Source organism: Thalassophryne amazonica, chromosome 6 (genome assembly GCF_902500255.1).
Source record: "Thalassophryne amazonica chromosome 6, fThaAma1.1, whole genome shotgun sequence".
NCBI lineage: Eukaryota > Metazoa > Chordata > Actinopteri > Batrachoidiformes > Batrachoididae > Thalassophryne > Thalassophryne amazonica.
In genome coordinates, this window is record NC_047108.1 from 56,305,345 (window position 1) to 56,328,706 (window position 23,362).

At 39.3% G+C, this 23,362-nt stretch overlaps 1 protein-coding gene across 1 annotated transcript in view; it reads right to left on the bottom strand.

Annotated features, from left to right (window-relative positions):
• LOC117512209 (plexin-A1-like) overlaps positions 1-23,362 on the bottom strand; it is a 1,069,160-nt gene that overhangs the window by 92,361 nt on the left and 953,437 nt on the right. The window contains 2 exon segments of the mRNA XM_034172199.1: positions 420-562; positions 18,333-18,567. Coding sequence (XP_034028090.1) covers positions 420-562; positions 18,333-18,567 — 378 coding nt within the window.

Genomic DNA, 23,362 nt, shown 5'->3' on the forward strand with positions numbered 1-23,362 from the left:
TTGAGTGTTTCACTAAGACACATATTTTTACCACACATTTTGAAAATGTTAGTCCTGACATACAAACACCGTGAAGCTTTAGAGCAGATTCATACTGTATAAAGGTGCAGGACTGTAACATTTTAATTTTCTCTTGTTTATGGTCCACAATGGGGTGTGACAATACAGGTTGTTTTTTCATTTGTTGTTGTTTGTCTGTTTTATGTTTTTGAACAAACTGGGTGAAAATGCTTAATCTAAACTGGAACATACACTATTAAATCATATTAACATAAAGTGGAACAATGAAAAGTCTGTAAGTTTTTTTTATTAACATTGGAAGATTCGGTAGTTTGGTCTTTGGCAGAAGTTTACAATGTGATGGTGCTCTTCTAATTTATTTATTTTTCAGATTGGGCTGGTGATGTACTGACCCGTACCTCCATCTCCTTGAGCACAGGGTGATCCTCAATGCCAGGGAACAGGACTCTCATGGCATAAGTACGGTAGTCAAGGAAAGGAATTCCGGCTCCATCCAGCTCCTGGGTCAACTCATGGATATCTGTCTGAAGCTCTGCAAAGGCTGCAGTGCATAGGAAGCAGATGAACAAACAAAGAGAGGAGGTGACAAGCTGAAGGATGCTGAATAATAATGGTTTAATTGGTGCAGTACATTCTTTGTACTAATACAATAACAACTGTAACATTTAGCATTACATGGAGCATGTGTGTATTACTCTGGAACCACCTGTGTGCTGCAAAGTTAGTGATTACCACACAGTGGGTCCTGCCCAATAAACCCCAATGCAGATCCTAGAACATAACATTACTACCTTACAAGTCAGATGAAATGGTGAGAAATTGGAATAATTGTATATGTCTAACACATAACCTGACGTCCTAATAGACTGCTATTATTTGTCAAGGAAATTTCTAAAGGAAATAGGGCTGGATGCAAAAAAATGGGAGAATTTGAAAAAGAAATATAAGGTTAACAGAACTAGATGCAGCCCATAACATAGTTATGGACAAGTTTGGACATGTCCAGCTCTCCACAATTTCACTGATACTTACTGGACTGGTAAGCATTGAAAGCCGAGATAGACATGTCCAAACTTGTCCTCTGACACGCCGAAACGGAGGTGTTCCTTTGTCTCGCTTCCAAAGCGAATCGTTCATGACGCGCGAAGCCTCCGCACAGCTTTCCATGACAAAATCTCTTGTTAAAAGTGAAATCTGCCGGAAAATGGCTGATGTCCAGCTCTTGTGATAACCAGAGAAAGAGCACACGACGGTCTCGTATCCACAGAGCCATCAGCTCAGAAATGGTCCAGTGGCTTGTGCTGTGTCGTCGCAGCTCGGAGCTCGGCGCGCTGAGTGTCCTTAAAGGGGTCCTTAAAGCTGTACTAACAGACCTTATTCTCTGTGAAGCCCGTAAAATTTTCACCGAAAGCCAGATACATTTTTAGAATAGTTTCCAGGTGCAAGTCTCTAACACCTTCTGAAAAAACTCTGATGGAAAAAAAACCCCAAATCATTCCGCCATTTCCAGACAATGAAAATCTGATGACGGGGCGGGACCACTCCTTCCACAAGGCGTGCTCACAGGCGAATGACGTCACCGACAGACAGGCATGGAAAAACTCATGCATGCGCACAAGGGTTCAAGCTTGTCTGATGTGAAAACATATGAATCAAATCCATATAATTAAAAAAAAAAATAAAAAGGTACGATACTTTATGGACAGACCTCGTATTTCAAGTGTTAATTATCAATCAATTAATGATTAATCAATTAACAATATTAATTATTACTATTATTAATGACTATCATCACTATTATTAACATTAATTAATTACTCATTAATTAATAATTAATAGTGTTAATTATTATTATAAATTACGAATTAATTAAATTATTTATTAATACCACAAAATGCTCCGACATGATTGCGATGTGTCAAAGAAATCTGCGACTTCTTCTATTTCTTTGCATTTACGCAGAAAGGCGAGAAAATAAAAACAGCAAACAGGCTACTGCAACAACTTTCGCTTCGGTTGCCATGTTGACAAACAGAGAAGACGGCAGTTTGAGACATGCAGGTTTTTTTTTTCCCCCTAAGGTGGAGGGGTGTCTCAATTCATAGGGCTAGAGGCATACCCCTTCGCCTTACCCCTTGTTTTAAAGGGGTAGGCGTAGGGGTAGGGGTAGGGCCAAAGGGAAGGGGAAGGGGTACAAAAGAGAATTGAGATTGGGCCTTACTGTAAATTAATGGAAAATAATGCAGGCAGACAGGAAAAACAGGGCATCATTTCAGGTCACTTTCCTGTCCATGGCTGATGTAGAGAGCTTGCTTTTTATTTAATCTAGAATTGAGTCTGGTAACATCTTTATCTGTGATAATATCAGAAGTCTTCAAATGATTCAGAATGGTGATGTTAGAGTTTTAAACCAGGAGAATAAAATTTGACTGTTTTACCACGGTTTTAGCCTCACTGCAATAGGTTCCTCTGAGATTTTTTACTGTGAGTAGAAAATGACAGTGATACACTTCGGCGTCAATTGTTGCTAGTGGGGCAAAATGGGTTAATATATAAAATCCTAAAGGGACTAGTGCCCTCTTATTGGGTAGATCTTATTAAGTCTTATGTACCGACACGTGCACTGCACTGTTAGAAACAAAGCTTATTCTGTGTTCCAAAGATTGGGAAAAAAAAAAACAAAAAACAAAAAACAGCAGGTCAGAGAGCTTTATATTGTCATGCACCTTTTCTGTGGATAGTCTACCCACTGAGGTAAGACATGAGTTATTAATGAGTTCATCCTACACCTACTCAGATGGCCTAATTCTTTCAGTGCCAGCACTCTCTGCCTTGCAGATTCTCTTCAGAGTGTTGAAAAGTTCATCCCGGTCAAAGGTTGAGGTTGGCCAAATGATCCCCATTTAACTGTATTTAAATCCAGACTCCAGAAAGACTTATTTATTCTGTCTCATTTGTAGTTATCACATACTTTGTTCTGCTGAATTAGTAACTTTTCTCTCACTTCTATTAGTTAAATTATCTGAAGGGAAGGACTCATCCTCATCCAAACTACATTCATGGGGAATGTAGGTGAAGTACATGACTACTGCCGGTGAGCATGTTGGCATGTCTGTTAATTTGTTGTTGAAGCTGATCTTATGGTGGATTGTTAGTTCTGATTGAACAATTTCTGCTTTGCTCTCTGTCTGAGATCATGTCTGCCAAAAATGGACAACATCCAGTAAATTGCAGTGGGGAGTTTCGAGTGTCTTGGGGAGTTTGTGCTACAAAATAGGATCACTTGTGCAACCTCAACCATTGACCGGGATGAACGTTTCAACACTCTGAAGAGAATTTGCAAGGCACAGAATGCTGGCACTGAAACAGTTAGGCAATCTGAATAGGTGTAGGATGAATTCATGAAGCATCGCATCTGAATGTGACTTTTCTGCACTGAGACACATGCACTCTATACTGGAAGTTTATTGGAACTCAATAAGTTGCTTGCAGGACCTGGGGCATATTTGAGGGCGGGGTTTGGGGACACACCAGGGTTGAGGTGAGACCTGGGGAATATCAGTGACTGATCTGGCATCAGTACACTCACTGACTTGATAATTACAGTCCACTTTACTGGGACTCAAATCTTCACCTCCTGATTGTCTCTGTAAGCATCTTTCATTGTTAATGCTGGAATGTACGTATATGGTTGCTTAGATGTACTATTTCTGTCACTGCATATTCTGACAATTCTTTGATGTCCGTTTCTTCTATGCTGCTAGTATGGCAGATGGACATCCTATTCAGTCTAGTCTGCCTGAGCTTTTTCCTTTAAGTAAAAAAAACGTCTTACCACTGTCATCGAGATGCTTGGCCATGGGGTATCTAAGGTTTAAGCCTTGAATGTGTGGCAACTTATGTTGTGATTTGGTACAGTATAAATAAATTGAAATGATTCTTGTAAAAAAGACCTAGAGAGGGTGCAAGATAAAGGTCAGCCCTGATCATGAAAGAGACAACAACGAGGGCTGAATGTCTGAAAAGACAGACATAGATAACAACAAACTCATATTGATCCAGTAAAGACATTACTTCACAAACAAAGAGCTTTTGATTGATGAACGAAGGGGCCTAAATTTGTGCCTTGGTGTCTGACACAGAAGCAACTTCAATCTTTGCTAGTCAGCACTAAATAATAATAAAAAAGGAAAACAAGCTGGACAGAGAAACAAAGTTTCTGGAAAGGAAAGTCAATTAATTGCATGAGTGGATAATTATTAAGAGAGCGATGGATGAGTTTTTAATGCATAATTTCCCCCCAGCTGTTATTTGACTGTTTGATACACAAGAGACACGAAGTGGGGAAGAAACACGCACGATAACAGAAAAGAAAGAAAGAAAATAGGAGGAGGGAGAAACCTGAGAAATTAAAGAATGAGAAGAAAAATGGAAAAGCAAAGGACAAAACAAAGGAGAATGAAAGCTAAAGTGGCAGGTAAAGGTAAAGACAATAGTCACGAGAAAGGAGAATAAAAGCAAATAGGAGAGGATAATAGAAGAAAGGTCTGTAAATATCTGACTTAACCTTCTCTCATGAGTTGCTCACCCATTCATCAAATGCTGCATGATTAAACAGGAGTGGGTGGTATGTCACATGGACAGAAAAATGTTGCCATGACCACAGAAAAGCAATTAGGGTTTCTTTACATTGGCTGACAGGTTTCTGTCAAAACCCTTTACAATAAACAGAATGAGAAGATTCCAAAGTTGCATGCAAGGCAACAAATTATCTTGTATGCTTGTTGCTATGTTCCCACCCATCTCACCGATGAAACACAACATATGAAGATGGTGGCAAGTGCAACATGGACAACTCTGATGGAAGCATGAACAAGCACTGCAAGGAGCCTTGAATAACCTGATCAGCATCTAATATACTGTATGTAATGAAAAAAATCAGATTCTTTAGTTTGCAACTGCACCACTTCTGGTAATTAAAATGAAATAATATTTAGTTACAATAAAAAAGTAAAAAAAAAAAAAAAATGCATGAATGCACGAATGCACATCACACACACAAATGCTCTGTGAGTTACTATACACTGAGTGAAATTCCAAATTGATATAATGGGTGAAAAGGTAGAGCTGGGTGTTGTCTGCATCACAATGAAATTAAATGTTATGTTTCTGAAATATGTTACCGAGGGGGAGAAGAAAGATAATGAAAAACCATGATAAACCAATAGATGCCAGTCTATCAAAGAGGATGGAATGGGAAATGGTGTCAAAAGCTGCACTCAGGTTGAGGAGGATAAGGATGGATAGCAGTCCAGAGTCTGCTACACTAAGAAGATCATTGATTATTTTAATTACAGCCATTCATTTATGTGCTGTGCTGGGGATGGAAACCAGACTGGAACTGAAATATAGTTTATTATTGGAGAGTTTCAGTGGACTTGAGATGCAAGCATTTTTTCTGGGATTTTTGAAATGAATGGCAAGTTGGAAATAGGACGAAGGTTGCTGAAGTTATTAGGATCTGAACCAGGTTTCTTGAGAATGGGAGTTAGTACAGTAGATGTGAAAGGTGATGGAAAAAAAACAGAGGTGAGGGAGGAGTGGATGATGACAGTAAGCAGAGGTAACAGGGAGGGGAGACAGGCTTTGATCAGGAGGGTCGGGGGGGGGGGGGATCTAATTGACAAGTGGATGATTTAGATTTCCTGATAAGTTCCGATATATCAGCAGAGGAAGGAAGGTGGAAATTTGAAAGTGGCTGAGGGGTGGGGACTGGGAGGATAGGAGGGGTGAGCTGCAGTAGGTTAGTTGCTGGTGGATATTATCAATTTTTGTATTGACAAAGTTCATGTGTGTGACAGTGATCAGTAGAGTAGAAAAGAGTCTGGTGGGGAGAAGGAGTTATGAATTAAAGAGAACAAAGTCTGAGGGTTACCATCATCAGCGCTAATGAGACCTGCATAATACTGTGACTTGGCTATACTGATCGAGTCCTTATAATGAAGAATGTGTTGATGTCCTTGTGAATAGTTAGACCAGTTTTATTGTAGAGTCTTTCCAACTGTCAACCTTTAGCTTTGAGGAGGCAGAGCTGAGGTGTAAACCATGGTGCAGAATGGGTGAATGAAATAGTCTGGGTTTTTATGGGAGCAAGTGAATCCAGCAAGGTGTGGAGACTGTCGCTGTAGTTAAAAAAACAAAACAACTCATCAGTTGTAGAGGGAATGCTGATACTGAAAAGTGTTCCAATGCCTGATGTGAGGATTGCCAAATCAATGCTCTTGATGTTATGGAATGAGATGGTATGTGAGGGCTTGGTTTTGAAAATAGTTAGATTTAAGTTAAATGATACAAGCATATTGTCAGAAATAGGGAGATCAGTAGAAGAGCAATTGAAAAGGGAGACATCAGAGTAGCACACCAGGTTAAGGATGTGACCTTTAGAATGGTTAGGAAAATGTATATACTGCTAAAAACCGAAGCTGTGCAGACATGATGTGAAATCCATAGTAAGTAAATGATTCAGATTGTCCATATGGATATTGAAATCACTGAGCACAATGGCCTTTGGAGAGTGTGTGTAGAGGTGGGTGAGAAAGGAAGAAAATTCATTGATGAAGTCCTTATTGTTTTTTGGGTGGACAATACACAGCGGCTACTGTGATCGGTGTTGGTCCAGTTATTTGTAAACACAGTGATTCAAATGATGAGCATCTTGGAATGGGGAAAGACGAGACCTTCCACGCCTCATGGTAGATCATCGCGAGGCCTCCTCCCCGACCAATGAGGCAGGGCTGACAGAGGTAGAGTCCCTTAATTGAGAGAGTAGCGTCAGTGATGATAGCATCATTTTGGCTCCAACTGTGCTGAACTACTGAATGAACTTTTTATGTTTTCAACATTTTTTTAATCATTTAACCACACACAGCAGCACATTTAGGCACAGGTATTATCAAAATAAATATAAAAAAGCTAAGCTGTCAAATTAGCATAAATTTACAATTTATGATGATATATTTAATTAATTTAAAGCCTGATTTATGCTTCTGCAGCTCTGTAACTCCGTCTCATGCAATGACGTGAGTGACAGTTTAAGTTCTCCGTTGCTGGATTATGCTTTATTGTGGATTAATATGACCCACAACAAGCTTTTCTTTCTACAGTCATCACCTCCAATTGAAAGGTAAGTTGTACAGTTTCCTCTTTTTCCACTCCATGTTGTAAAGTTGCAGACTTTTCTGATCCATTTGTAATAAAGCATGCGCACTGCAAAAACTATTAAAATATGATGGCAGACGAAGCAGTGAAAGCAGAAAAGTGTCAAATCACAGTCTTTTGCGGTGTCTGATTTAACAGGTGCACGTCAGGCTGTGGGTCCTAGTTTGAGCACGGTTGGAAAAAAAAATTAACGGTCAGGCTTTTAATCAGGGAAACAACTCCGGTCCCACATGCAAGGGATTTTTAATGGAAATGCTGTACATAGCGATGGGACAAGACATTTTATCCGATGTGAGCAAAAAATCCTTAATACAAATCCATTATATATGGTGTTTATTACTTGGAAATCAATACAAAAACAATGGGACTTTTTTAGTCTGGTGACTGCGAATATCCAGTTTATACGATGATGGTTTAGGTGAGTTTTACTGTACATGGGACTGAATAATAAAATTACCTCTCAAAACTTTGACGATGAAGTCACTTCCATCCCAGACGGCTGACTTTATTTTCCCAAATTTTTCTTCTGTTCAGATGTGAAGGAATCTGTACATCTTGAACGCCTTGTTGTGTCTACTTGTGCATCCAAATGCACAGCAATCTGACATTTTCAGTGAATAAATAAATAAAATAGATGGATTTAAATGCAGATAGATAAACACCAAACTATTTTGGCCCCAAGATGGCACCATGAGTCACGTGACCGTTTTTTTTTTTTTTTTTTAAACTTGTCATGACGCTACTCTTTCAATTAAGGGACTCTAGACAAAGGTAAACAAACCCAGGTGGTGTAGCTTCATTCAGCTTGGAAAAATCCTTCAGTTACTGCCAAGTCTCTGTTAGGCACAGAAAGTCCAGTTTAAGGTTGAGTAGGTCTCGGATGAAAAGTCCTTTGCCCATGTGCGAGTGAATGTTAAAGAATCCTACTTTAACATCACTGCGGTTGGCGGTGGTGCTGTGTTAGCCAATCTGGCTAGGTCAGCTAATACACCACAGTCCACTTTCCTGCCGGAGTTCCTTGGAGAAACTCCGGCTGGAAAGTGGACTATGGTGCTCTCCTGCCGGAAGCGCCACATTCTTCAATATTCACCATTCAAGTATTATTATAATACTTCTAAAAATTATTATTATACTTATAAGAATGAACAAAATTCAAGTGTGGAAAGTGAAGAACTTGCAAAGAACATTTGTGTCTTAATCAATTTTTATCTTTTTTTTTTCATTCTGGCACATTTAATGTTGATTCTTGCTGAAAATAAAACAGTGAACTGTAGTTTAAAGTCTGAAGTGTTCCTGTTCTTACTGTTTGGCATGTCAGAATGTGAAGGGGAAAAAATAAATAAAACCAAATTATTAACCCCCCAGGGTCCGAGGGCATTTTTTGGACAGTTCGCTCCCCTGGCATAAATGTTTTATTATTGCTGTTAACAACTCTCCCTGCATCCTACAATCAAGTTTTATGTCTCTTTTTTCAGGACAACCTGTGCTTTCATAATATATATGCTTTTGTTGTGTTTTATAAGTGTAATAAACGTTTACAATCAAAAATAAGCAAGAAAAAAATAAAGCGAAAAATAATTTTCCACACACATTTATTCAAAACACACAGCAAACTATAATAAACAACTGTTTTGACACTTTAAGAAGGTAATTTGGGCTATGTGTGAAAGACTGTACAACAAAAAGGTTCAAACAATAAACACAAATGCACATTTTGAACAATATATACAAAATGGTCTATGCGTTTTGTTTGTCTTCATGTCAAAGCAATTTCTGTCTGTTATTACACAAAGGTCACATCACACACTTCTACTTCTATGAAGATGACTGTGTGTTTGTTCTCCCCTGCTCTGAAAGCAACATTCACACTTCGAGGCTCATTCAGTTTGAGGAGCAGCCCCTCCCCCCTCGCTCCATTGATATTTTCAACAGTGCTTTACGGCGGAGCGAGAGAGCTTGCCACAGGCTTATCCAATAACATTCACAGGAAAACTAGGAAAACAATCCTGATACTCACACACTTTGTTTGAGCATGTGAGATTGTATGAGAGGCTCTCCGTCTGCTCCGTCTGCTCACTTTCACTTTCGCCGTGCGTAATGGCACAGGGTGCACTGGAGCAGCCAGGGGGCTATTCATACAGGCCAACTAGTAACACATCACTCCTAAAAACAATCTTTGGTGTGTCACGTGAGGTGAATCTGCCCTACGATTGGATTTTGGAAAACCATGTGACAGTGAACCAATTCCGATTGGACACTAACAATGCTCACGTCATCACACAGCTTCTATGATGAGTACAAAGATGATGGACAGTGGCTCGAAAATTAACTTTTCAGCAAAAAAAAAAAAAGTAAGTTTATCATATCATTAAAAAGTTATTTATAATTCAGTAAAGCTTGGTCTCAGCCATCGTATACGACGGCATCAGCCCCAGAGAGTTAAACCTGCATATGTAACATATGTAACATAAATAACATTAAATGTTAGGAAGGCGCAGGACATGCTGGAAGGCAAATATTTCTCAACTGGTTTGGGAATGCTCAGGAACCCACAGGAAAAGTTGAGGACTTGGCCGAGGATAAGGAAGTGTGGGATAACTGCTTGGTTAATGGCCACCATGACCCAGACCCAGAAAAAACAGCAGAAAACAATGATGAGGATGAAGGTGATGATGATGATTTTCAAATTTTAAAAGTAGTCTACTGAATACTTTTCATGCTCTTTATCTTCTAAGAATTGTTAAAAAATGATCATACAACAAATCAGTTTCATTTTCATAACAGCCTACGGTATGTGTATAGTCATGCTGTCACTTGGTCATATTATAGTACAATAAAATAGAAAAAGACAAAAGGGTGGAAGCATGTTTACCTCCCAAAAATAAAATAGTAAAAATAATAAAGATTACTGATCTATATTTTTGAATTGGTCAACTGGATTTGCACATCTCACTGTGGATTGTGAAAAGTTGAGACAGAGACATAACTAAAAACAAACAACAACAAAAAATCCAACAAAACAACACTCACCATTAGGGATGGGTATTGATAAGATTTTATTGATATCGATACCATTATCGATTCCGCTTATCAATTTGATTCCTTATTGATTCCCTTATGATTGATTCACCTCTTGTGAATTTTCTGTGTACTACAACTAGGCTTTACAGGTTTTCTATGTCAACAACATTTTATTGAGTCTTAAAGTAAATAAATATAAAATTGGTCACTGGATCATTGCTCTCTGGATATAAATAGAAATTAACAAAATCTGAAGTTTTTGTCAAAAGCATTTCCTTTCAGACATTAATGTTCTGAACTGAACTTAGACGGCTGCTGGAGTCTGTAGGTCTGCAGCCATACAGGCTGCTGCACATCAGCGCAGGAGTCTCATTTTGGGAGGAAAAAAAAGCATTTTGATCGATTGCAGGTTATTGTTTGTATTACATTTGGAAAGAGGTAATGATTTGATTTAAATGGCGACTCACTTTGAAGTTCTTAATTCCGAGCTGCAGAGAGCTGCGCGGTGTTTGGAGCAATGGAACTGAGGACAATTCTCGTTTCTTTCTCACAACAAGACAGGAGTCCCAGTTAGTCACTTTAATCCGCACAAAAGTGACTCACAATTGACATATTTTAAGGGCTCTGAAAGGGGTTAAGAAGTGGAGTTGCCGCTTCTGAAGAGGAGCGAAGCAAAGATCCAACAAAGCAGTGGATCGAAGCACTTCTTCATTGGTTCAAGGTTCAAAGCAGATCCATGCTGCAGAAACGGTTGATTACAGACCCACTGCAGGTTCTGTAATCAACGTAGGAAGAGGATAAGTCGTATTATCTGCTCTTTATAACAGGGATTTCATATTAAAAAATGGAGGTGTGGTTTTTTTGTGTGTCTTTTTTTGTTTTTGTTTTTACAGTGAGAACAGAATCATGGCCAGAAATATGATTGCCTTATATTTAAACAGTACATTTATTTTTCTTATGATATTCTGTGCACTCACATTAATTTGTGCTTTACACATTTACGTTGATTTCTGCACAGCATAAATAATATGTCCAGCATGTACTCGCTGCTGCTGCTGCTGTGTGAGCCCCATGTACATCCTCGCACTATGTTAGTACACGCTCATGTGCACAACACTGCTGGATCGTTCACACCTGTCCAACCCTGTGTCCCTACCAACAGCAGGTGGATGTTTACACGGATGGCCGATTCTTTTTTTTTTTTTTTTTGCTCTTTTTCTTCCGGTTTCTGCCTCTTTCATCCAACTTTGTGTTATGAAGGGGCCACAAAGGATGACATTATGGCCCAGAACAGGCGGTTCATTGGTGCTCCCCCTTTATCTACCAGCATCCAAACTTTCAGAGCTGAATGTTCATTAGTTTGCAACTAATTATTTACAGAAATATATAGTTCATCTGGAATGCATTCACAGTGCATGGTAAAGAAGCTTGACTCTTCGACTGGACTGGGTTGCTTGACGTGAGGACGTTTCGCTTCTAATTGCAGAAGCTTCCTCAGATAAAATTCTTGCTCGGGTAGTCTGACTTCTGTCTTGACTCTTGCAGAGAAGAATAACAGAAGCCAACAAAAGCTGGAGTTTTAAACCTAACCAGACCCCTCCTACCGAGTGGCAGACTGCTATTGGCTAGTGACTAACAATTGCTCTAATGAGCACCTATTGTGCTCTAGTTTGCACCCTCCTAATGATGGGGTAGCTGTCCCTCCTAACAATGGGACTGATGACTCTCCTGACAACTCTCATTACCATGAACAAAGCGTGTCTCAGACCCCCTCCCCAGTTAAGGCTAGGTTTCAACTGTTTCACATACAATGCTTCTTTCACTCCCCTCTCAAACCATTTCTTTTCTCTGGATAAGATTTTAACTTCCTTGTCCTCAAACATGTGATTAGTGTTTTTAAGGTGGAGATGAACTGCAGACTGAGGTCCACTGGTGCCCTCTCTGTGGTGCTGGTATAGCCTTTTGTGCAACTGCTGCTTAATATCACCTATGTAGTGTTCATTACAGTTTTCCTGCCATCTGATAGAATACACCACATTGCTCTGTTTGTAACTAGGGATCCTGTCATTAGGGTAAACTAATTTCTGTCTCAAGGTGTTAACAGGTTTAAAGTAAACTGGGATTTTGTACTGTCTGAAGATCCTCTGTAAGTTTTTCCCCTACTCCTGCTAAATAAGGGAGAGACACTCCTCTTCTTCTTGGCTCTGTCCCCTGTCTGTCTCGTCTCTTTGTTCTTTGGGACTTCCACACTTTATCCAGGGACCATCGTGGGTACCCAGTGCATCACTTTTTCCACATTTTATGTTACAGCCTTACTACAAAAGGAAGTCAATTATTTTCCCTCAAAATTCTACACATAACACTCAATAATGACAACATTTAAAAAGTTTTTTTATATTTAGGCAAATTTATTAAAAAAAAAACCTAAGAAATCACATGTCCATAAGTCTACACACCCATTGCTCAATACTTTGTTGATTCACCTTTGGCAGCAATTACAGCCTGATGTCATCTTGAATATGATGCCAAAAGCTTTGGGCAGGTTGCCCATTCCTCTTTGCAGCACCTCAAGCTCCATCATGTTGGATGGGGAGTGTCGGTGTACAGCCATTTTCAGATCTCTCCAAAGATGTTCAGTTGGATTAAGGTCTGGCCTCTGGCTGGGTGATTCAAGGACATTCACAGACTTGTCCTGAAGTAACTCCTTTGATATCTTGGCTGTGTGCTTGGGATCATTGTCCTGCTGAAAGATGAACTGTCGCCCCAGTCTGAGGTCAAGAGCACTCTGGAGCAGGTTTTCATCCAAGATGTCTATGTACATTGTTGCATTCATCTTTCTCTCCATCCTGACTAGTCTCCCCGTTCCTGCCACTGAAAAACATCCCTACAGCATGATGCTGCCACCACTATGCTTCACTGTAGGGATGGTGCTTCTTTTCCTTCAAACACGACATCTGGCATTCATGCCAAAGTGCTCAATCTTTGTCTCATCAAGCCAGAGAATTATGTTTCTTGTGGTCTGAGAGTGCTTCAAGTGCCTTTTCACAAAATCCAGGCAGGCTGCCATGTGCCTTTTACTAAGCAGTGGCTTCTGTCTGGCCACTCTACCATACAGGCCTGATTGGAGGATTGTTGTCCTTCTGGGAGGTTCACCTCTCTCCACAGTGGAATGCTGGAGCTCTGATAGAGTGACCATCAGGTTCTTGGTCACCTCCCTGACTAAGGTCCTTCTCCCCCAATCACTCAGCTCTAGGAAGAGTCCTGGTGGATCTAAACTTCTTCCATTTATGGATGATGGAGGCCACTGAGCTCATTGGGACCTTCAAAGCAGCAGGAATGTTTCTGTATCCTTCTCCAGATTTGTGCCTTAAGACAATTCTGTCTCGGAGGTTTACAGATAATTCCTTTTTGTTAGGTTTATGCTCTGACATGCACTGTCAACTCTTGGACCTTAGACAGGTGTGTGCCTTTCCAAATCATGCCCAATAATCTGAATTTACCCCAACTGGACTCCAATTCACAACAGAAACATCTCAAGGATGATCAGTGGAAACAGGATGCATCTGAGCTCAGTTTTGAGCTTCACAATGCTGCGAATACTTATGTACAACCCCAGTTCCGATGAAGTTTGGACGTTGTGTAAAAGGTAAATAAAAACAGAATACAATGATTTGCAAATCCTCTTCAAACTATATTCAATTGAATACACCACAAAAACAAGATATTTAATGTTCAAACTGCTAAACTTTATTGTTTTTGTGCAAATATTTGCTCATTTTGAAATGGATGCCTGCAACATGTTTTAAAAAAGCTGGGACAGTGGTATTTTTACCACTGTGTTACATCACCTTTCCTTCTAACAACACTCAATAAGCATTTGGGAACTGAGGACACTAATTGTGAGTGTCATGATTGGGTATTAAAGGAGCATCCCCAAAAGTCTCAGCTGTTCACAAGCAAAGATGGGGCGAAGATCACCACTTAGTGAACATCTGGATGAAAAAATAGTCCAACAGTTTAAGAACAATGTTTCTCAATATTCAACTGGAAGGAATTTAGGGAATCCATCATCTATAGTCCACAATATAATCAGAAGATTCAGAGAATCTGGAGAAAATTTACACATAAGTGGCAAGGCCAAAAACCAACATTGAATGCCCGTGACCTTCGATCCCTCAGGCGGAACTGCATTAAAAACCGACATTTGTGTCCTCACTTCCCAAATGCTTATTGAATGTTGTTAGAAGGAAAGGTGATGTAACACAGTGGTAAAAATACCACTGTCCCAGCTTTTTTAAAACGTGTTGCAGGCATCCATTTCAAAATGAACAAATATTTGCACAAAAACAATAAAGTTTATCAGTTTGAACATGAAATATCTTGTCTTTGCGGTGTATTCAACTGAATATAGGTTGAAGAGGATTTGCAAATCACTGCATTCTGTTTTTATTTACATTTTACACAATGTCCCAACTTCATTGGAATTGGGGTTGTACATGTAATTTCTTAGTCTTTTATTTTTAATACATTTGCAAAAATCTCAAACCTTTTTCACATTGTCACAATGGGGTATTGTGTGCAGACGTTTGTGGAAAAGAATGAATTTCATCCATTTTGGACTAAGGATGTAAGATAAAAAAATGTGGAAAAAGTGAGAGGCTGTGAACACTTTCCAGATGCACTGCGTGGACTCACTTACTCACTCACTCACTCCTCTACAATTCACAGATATATATATATAAAAAAAACATATATTAAATATTTTACTAGTTTACATAATCAGTTTGAAAATAACAAATAGATACAGGAGTGTTCAGACTAATAGTCATGCTATGTGAAAGATTAATCCAGGTTTTGAGTATATTTCTTATTGTTACATGGGAAACAAGGTACCAGTAGATTCAGTAGATTCTCACAAATCCAACAAGACCAAGCATTCATGATATGCACACTCTTAAGGCTATGAAATTGGGCTATTAGTAAAAAAAGTAGAAAAGGGGGTGTTCACAATAATAGTAGCATCTGCTGTTGATGCTACAAACTCAAAACTATTATGTTCAAACTGCTTTTTTAGCAATCCTGTGAATCACTAAACTAGTATTTAGTTGTATAACCACAATTTTTCATGATTTCTTCACATCTGCGAGGCATTGGATTAATCTTTATAGTCACATAGCACTACTATTATTCTGAACACTACTGTACATACATTTTGGCACACAGCAAACACATTCAATAATCTGATTATGTATAAAAGGCAAGTCTTTCTATCCTGTCTTCCTGCAACACAATACCTAGTTCATAAGAATTTAGTTGCTGTAAATCTGTAAATCAAAATCAATAGAGATTTCAATCGCCCTGTCTGGCAGAAACGGTGTATAAATACAACAAATAAAAAATGTATTGTAAGATTTGTGATAACATTAACTCATGCATCCTAAAAAAGCCATTTGAAAGTCAGCAGTTGGTTATAAGGTGGAACAAGTTATCCATGACTGTTAATTTCCCAGTTTAGATGACAGTGTACAGAGTGATATTTGCCTCCCATGGATGGCTGAACCAAACGTCTCTTCCCTAAAGACTCACAAAACTTAACAATAAACACTGGACAACCCTCTTCATCTGTTCCTCCACCCACACATACTGTCTCGTCTCCCCAGGCCAGCTGGGTGTACAGCAGGCAGGGAGGGGAATTTTATGGTGGAAATAACACATAGCTTTACTTCCTATGAATTTGCATGGTTTATGTTAGTGGAATATTTTTAAAGAGTAATTATGTTTATTAAATGCTTAAATGTCAAAAATAACATCTGAAACAACATTTTTTGGGAATGTTATCTCAGCCATGAATTGTTAACCCACCACCATCAACAATTGCCTGTCACATTTTTTTTTTTTTTTGGAAAACACATTGATCTTTTGAAGGACTGCACGAGCCATTTTACATGTTTGAACCCCAGATATACAATTTGCATATGCATTATGTTAGTGGTAATTATTTTCTAAATTGTACAAAAGAAATAATGAATTTAAACATTTTTACAGCTGCCATTATATTTGTTCATTCATATCACTATTAAAATAAAATTGATGTCACTTCACACACTCTTGGTATAAGTAATTCTTCATAGAGAACAAATAGTCTGTTTTTTCAATTATTATTCTTTTAAATAATGTGTTTTTATTTTATTTTGATGTCTAATAATCAAAACTGCTCTTAAAGGTTTGCTGTGGGTCCATTGACATACAGAATGGAATGACAGTTTGCCATTCAGCTAATTGTCAAGATGTTGGGAATTTTAACAGAGAAGAAAAACAATTATCAAATTCTAAAAAAAATAAAAAATCTCTACCATCTTCTTATATTTATCCATTGATCTATACCACAAAAGCTTTCAGTGCACAGCAACATAAATAAATAAAAATTAAGTTGGAATTCCAATATTTATCAAATACTGTATGCTTTGTCGCATGGTATTGATTTTATCCATTCATATGTATAGCAGACAACAGCAACAGGACAAACTACAAGACTACTGAACAATACATGAAATGCAAGTTATAAATGTCACTTCGCTAAAGGTTTGCACAGTACTTTAAGATGAAGAAAATTCACATGGTCTCTCACAATCAGTCTGAAAATCACACAGTGCAAAATTTATACAGGCAATTTTACAAAGGTGGGAAAGGGAAAGAGTGCTGTTGCAAGTTGCATTCAATAAAATTAACATCTGCTTCATGTGAGATAATTTACTCTATAACACTTGATAAAGTGTTAGAGTGTTTATAAGGACTGCAGGAAGAAGGGAGGGAGGGTGAAAGAGAGACAGAGAGAGAGAAACATGAGATTGTCCGTGTATAATTGATGCAGCTTGTTCCATGTTGTCAAAGACTTGCAGTGTCATCCAAAACCCCATCTACTCTTCACAATAATATTTTCCTCTCATTCTTTTGAGTTTATGCAAGGACACTGCACACTCTGCTGTTCATGTGCTCTCGCTCTCTCTCTCTCTCTTTCTCTGCTGTTCATGTGCTCTCTCTCTCTCTCTCTCTCTCTCTCTCTCTCTCTCTCTCTGCTGTTCATGTGCTCTCTCTCTCTCTCTCTCTCTCTGCTGTTCATGTGCTCTCACTCTCTCTTTCTCTGCTGTTCATGTGCTCTCTCTCTCTCTCTCTCTCTCTCTCTCTCTCTCTCTGCTGTTCATGTGCTGTCGCTCTCTCTCTCTCTCTCTGCTGTTCATGTGCTCTCTCTCTCTCTCTCTCTCTCTGCTGTTCATGTGCTCTCACTCTCTCTCTCTCTCTCTGCTGTTCATGTGCTCTCTCTCTCTCTCTCTCTCTCTCTCTCTCTGCTGTTCATGTGCTCTCTCTCTCTCTCTCTCTCTCTCTCTCTCTGCTGTTCATGTGCTCTCGCTCTCTCTCTCTCTCTCTCTCTGCTGTTCATGTGCTCTCTCTCTCTCTGCTGTTCATGTGCTCTCGCTCTCTCTCTCTCTCTCTCTCTCTCTCTCTGCTGTTCATGTGCTCTCTCTCTCTCTCTCTCTCTCTCTCTCTGCTGTTCATGTGCTCTCTCTCTCTCTGCTGTTCATGTGCTCTCTCTCTCTCTCTCTCTGCTGTTCATGTGCTCTCTCTCTCTCTCTCTCTGCTGTTCATGTGCTCTCTCTCTCTCTCTCTGCTGTTCATGTGCTGTCGCTCTCTCTCTCTCTCTGCTGTTCATGTGCTCTCGCTCTCTCTCTCTCTCTCTCTCTGCTGTTCATGTGCTCTCGCTCTCTCTCTCTCTCTCTGCTGTTCATGTGCTCTCGCTCTCTCTCTCTCTCTCTCTCTCTCTCTCTCCCTTGAGTAAATTGAACAGAGGCAGAACTGAGACCCACAAGAACATAATATATAGGTTGTTCTGAAGAAGGATTTTTTCGCCCCTAGATCCCAGTCCATGTTATTTGATATTGAGTATCTGATGATACAGAGTCCTGATATGACACTTCCATTTTCCTAAATGACAAACTTGCACAGGGCACACTTTAAAATTAATTCTACAAAGACTTGTTAAATTATGATTGTCTAAAAGGGGTTGTTTTGCTTACCTTCTTTACACTCAAGAGCCACTCTGGATTCTAGGTTGTCCATCTGCAGCTGCAAACGTTTTAGGGTACGGTCAGCATCCCTTGACTTCCTCTTGTAGGCAATTAGCACAGCAATGATGACCAACAGGAGGAGGCCACCACCTCCTCCAATACCAATGATGGCAGGAAGGGTCAGCAGACTATCTGAGTAGATGTGTAGAGTCCCAGGGGAGTACTCAAAACCACCAGCACGTATCTGAACACATACATGAACAACTGATTTTCAATGATGGGGCACAAAATACAGAAGAATTTGATTTTTCAAAGAGTACAGGCTGGTTTGAGAACAAACTGCATGGTCAGAAGAGATCAAAAGTTACTGGTCTGATGAAAATGAATTTGGCTGACCTAAATTTGACAAGGGTCATAAAATTTTCATCTGTTCTCTAAAGCAGGCCAATTTGTGACAGGCACATACTACAGAGACTCACACCACCTGGACTACTCTGAACATTTCTTGAAAATTCTCACATTAAAAGAGCAGCTACAGGTGGGTGTTGATAATGAAAATCTGGTTTCAAAAAGTAGGACAAAGTTGTTTTGCAAGGCAGATAACACCCATACACACACACACACACACACACACACACACACACACACACATTATATATATATATATATATAAATATATATATTTATATATATATAAATATAAATATATATATATATATATATATATATAGATATATATATATAAATATATATATATATATATGAACATCCTCCGAGGCCGGTGATTCCATAATTATTGCCAGGGGTTATATATATATATATATATATATATATATATATATAACCCCTGGCAATAATTATGGAATCACCGGCCTCGGAGGATGTTCATTCAGTTGTTTAATTTTGTAGAAAAAAAGCAGATCACAGACATGACAGAAAACTAAAGTAATTTCAAATGGCAACTTTCTGGCTTTAAGAAACACTATAAGAAATCAAGAAAAAAAAATCATGGCAGTCAGTAACGGTTACTTTTTTAGACCAAGTAGAGGGAAAAAAAATATGGACTCACTCAATTCTGAGGAATAAATTATGGAATCACCCTGTAAATTTTCATCCCCAAAACTAACACCTGCATCAAATCAGATCTGCTCGTTAGTCTGCATCTAAAAAGGAGTGATCACACCTTGGAGAACTGTTGCACCAAGTGGACTGACATGAATCATGGCTCCAACACGAGAGATGTCAATTGAAACAAAGGAGAGGATTATCAAACTCTTAAAAGAGGGTAAATCATCACACAATGTTGCAAAAGATGTTGGTTGTTCACAGTCAGCTGTGTCTAAACTCTGGACCAAATACAAACAACATGGGAAGGTTGTTAAAGGTAAACATACTGGTAGACCAAGGAAGACATCAAAGCGTCAAGACAGAAAACTTAAAGCAATATGTCTCAAAAATCGAAAATGCACAACAAAACAAATGAGGAACGAATGGGAGGAAACTGGAGTCAACGTCTGTGACCGAACTGTAAGAAACTGCCTAAAGGAAATGGGATTTACATACAGAAAAGCTAAACGAAGCCATCATTAACACCTAAACAGAAAAAAACAAGGTTACAATGGGCTAAGGAAAAGCAATCGTGGACTTTGGATGACTGGATGAAAGTCATATTCAGTGATGAATCTCAAATCTGCATTGGGCAAGGTGATGATGCTGGAACTTTTGTTTGGTGCCGTTCCAATGAGATTTATAAAGATGACTGCCTGAAGAGAACATGTAAATTTCCACAGTCATTGATGATATGGGGCTGAATGTCAGGTAAAGGCACTGGGGAGATGGCTGTCATTACATCATCAATAAATGCAAAGTTTACATTGATATTTTGGACACTTTTCTTATCCCATCAATTGAAAGGATGTTTGGGGATGATGAAATCATTTTTCAAGATGATAATGCATCTTGCCATAGAGCAAAAATTGTGAAAACATTCCTTGCAAAAAGACACATAGGGTCAATGTCATGGCCTGCAAATAGTCCGGATCTTAATCCAATTGAAAATCTTTGGTGGAAGTTGAAGAAAATGGTCCATGACAAGCCTCCAACCTGCAAAGCTGATCTGGCAACAGCAATCAGAGAAAGTTGGAGCCAGATTGATGAAGAGTACTGTTTGTCACTCATTAAGTCCATGCCTCAGAGACTGCAAGCTGTTATAAAAGCCAGAGGTGGTGCAACAAAATACTAGTGATGTGTTGGAGCGTTCTTTTGTTTTTCATGATTCCATAATTTTTTTTCCTCAGAATTGAGTGATTCCATATTTTTTTTCCCTCTGCTTGGTCTAAAAAAGTAACCGTTACTGACTGCCACAGTTTTTTTTCCTGATTTCTTATAGTGTTTCTTAAAGCCAGAAAGTTGCCATTTGCCAGGGGTTGTATATATATATATATATATATATATATATATATATATATATATATATATATATATATATATATATATATATATATATATATATATATATATATATATATATATATATATATGGGCAGCACGGTGGCTTAGTGGTTAGCACTGTTGCCTCACAGCAAGAAGGTCGTGGGTTCAATTCCTGTGGCCTTTCTGTGTGGAGTTTGCATGTTCTCCCCGTGTTTGCGTGGGTTTCCTCCGGGTGCTCCGGTTTCCTCCCACATCCAAAGACATGCGGGTTAGGTGGATTGGACTCTTTAAAATTGTCCGTAGGTGTGTGTGTGGGTGTGTCTGTGTTTGTTTGTCTATTTTTGTGGCCCTGCGACAGACTGGCGTCCTGTCCTGGGTGTACCCCGCCTCACGCTCTGTGACTGCTGGGATAGGCTCCAGCCCCCCACGACCCTTAATTGGACTAAGAGGTAGAAGATGAATGAATGAATGAATGAATATATATATATACTCACTCATTCGCTTATCTACAACCGCTTACTCCAATTAAGGGCAGCTGGAGCCTCTCTTGAATACAGAGAGAGAATGTGGAATGTGTTTCACTTGACTTGTTTGTACTTTTTTGTGTTTATTTACATTTATTGAGGTACAGTGCATCTGGAAAATATTTGCAGTGCTTCACTTTTTCCACATTTTATTATGTTACAACCTTATTCACTCACTCATCTTCAACCACTCAGTCCAATTAAGGGTCATGGGGTGATGAAGCCTATCACCGCAGTCACAGGGTGTGAAGCGGGGTACACCATGGACAGGACATCAGTCTGTCACAGGGCCACATATGGACAAATACATTCAGACCCCCAGGCACACCTACGGACATTTTAAAGTTTCCAATCCACCTAACCTGCATGTCTTTGGATGTGGGAGGAAGCTGGAAGCCGTAAACACAGGGAGAACATGCAAACTCCACACAGAAAGGCCACATGTAGGAATTGAACCCATTACCTTATTGCTCTGAGGCAGCAGTGTTAACTACTAAGCCACTGTGCTGCCATATACAGTGGTGCACAAAGGTTTATAGATCCTGGCTTTTACATTTTTTTGGAGAATTTTTTAGAGAATATGAATTACAAGTATAACACAAAAACTTTTATTTCACTCATGGTTAGTGGTTGTGAAAAGCCATTTATTGTCAAAAAACTGTTTACTCTTTCTAAATCATAATGACAACAGAAAATACCCAAATGACTCTCATCAAACATTTACATACCCTGATGATTATGGCCTGATAAAATGCACAGAAGCTGACATAAACAGGTTTGAATGGCTACAAAAGGTAATCATCTTCACCTGTGATCTGTTTTCTTGAAATCAGTGTGTGTGTATAAAAGGTCAGTGAGTTTTTGTGGTCCTGACAAACTCGTGCATCTTTCATCCAGTGCTGAACTGACATTTCTGGTTTTTGAGTCATAGGGAAAGCAAAAGTATTGTTAAAGAAAATGTAACTGAACTGCATAAAACAAGAAAGGGATATAAAAAGATATCCAAGGGACTGAGGCTGTCAATCAGCAGTGTTAAAACTCAAATTAAGAAGTGGAAAATGAGGGATTCTGTTGGAACCAAACCACGGTCCGGCAGACCAACAAAAATTACAGCAACAACTGCCAGGAAAATTGTGCAGGATGCAAAGGAAAAATTTTTTTATGAAATTGTGTTAATGTGTGCATGCATGTATATACACTCAACAAAAATATAAATGCAACACTTTTGGTTTTGCTCCTATTTTGTATGAGATGAACTCAAAGATCTAAAACTTTTTCCACATACACAATATCACCATTTCCTTCAAATATTGTTCACAAACCAGTCTAAATCTGTGATAGTGAGCACTTCTCCTTTGCTGAGATAATCCATCCCACCTCACAGGTGTGCCATATCAAGATGCTGATTAGACACCATGATTAGTGCACATGTGTGCCTTAGACTGCCCACAATAAAAGGCCACTCTGAAAGGTGCAGTTTATCACACAGCACAATGCCACAGATGTCGCAAGATTTGAGGGAGCGTGCAATTGGCATGCTGTCAGCAGGAATGTCAACCACAGCTGTTGCTCGTGTATTGAATGTTCATTTCTCTACCAAAAGCCATCTCCAAAGACGTTTCAGAGAATTTGGCAGTACATCCAACCAGCCTCACAACCGCAGACCACGTGTAACCACACCAGCCCAGGACCTCCACATCCAGCATGTTCACCTCCAAGATCGTCTGAGACCAGCCACTCAGACAGTTGCTGAAACAATCGGTTTGCATAACCAAAGAATTTCTGCACAAACTGTCAGAAACTGTCTCAGGGAAGCTCATCTGCATGCTCGTTGTCCTCATCGGGGTCTCGACCTGACTCCAGTTCGTCGTCGTAACCGACTTGAGTGGGCAAATGCTCACATTTGCTGGCGTTTGGCACGTTGGAGAGGTGTTCTCTTCACGGATGAATCCCGGTTCACACTATTCAGGGCAGATGGCAGACAGCGTGTGTGGCGTCGTGTGGGTGAGCGGTTTTCTGATGTCAATGTTGTGGATCGAGTGGCCCATGGTGGCGGTGGGGTTATGGTATAGGCAGGCGTCT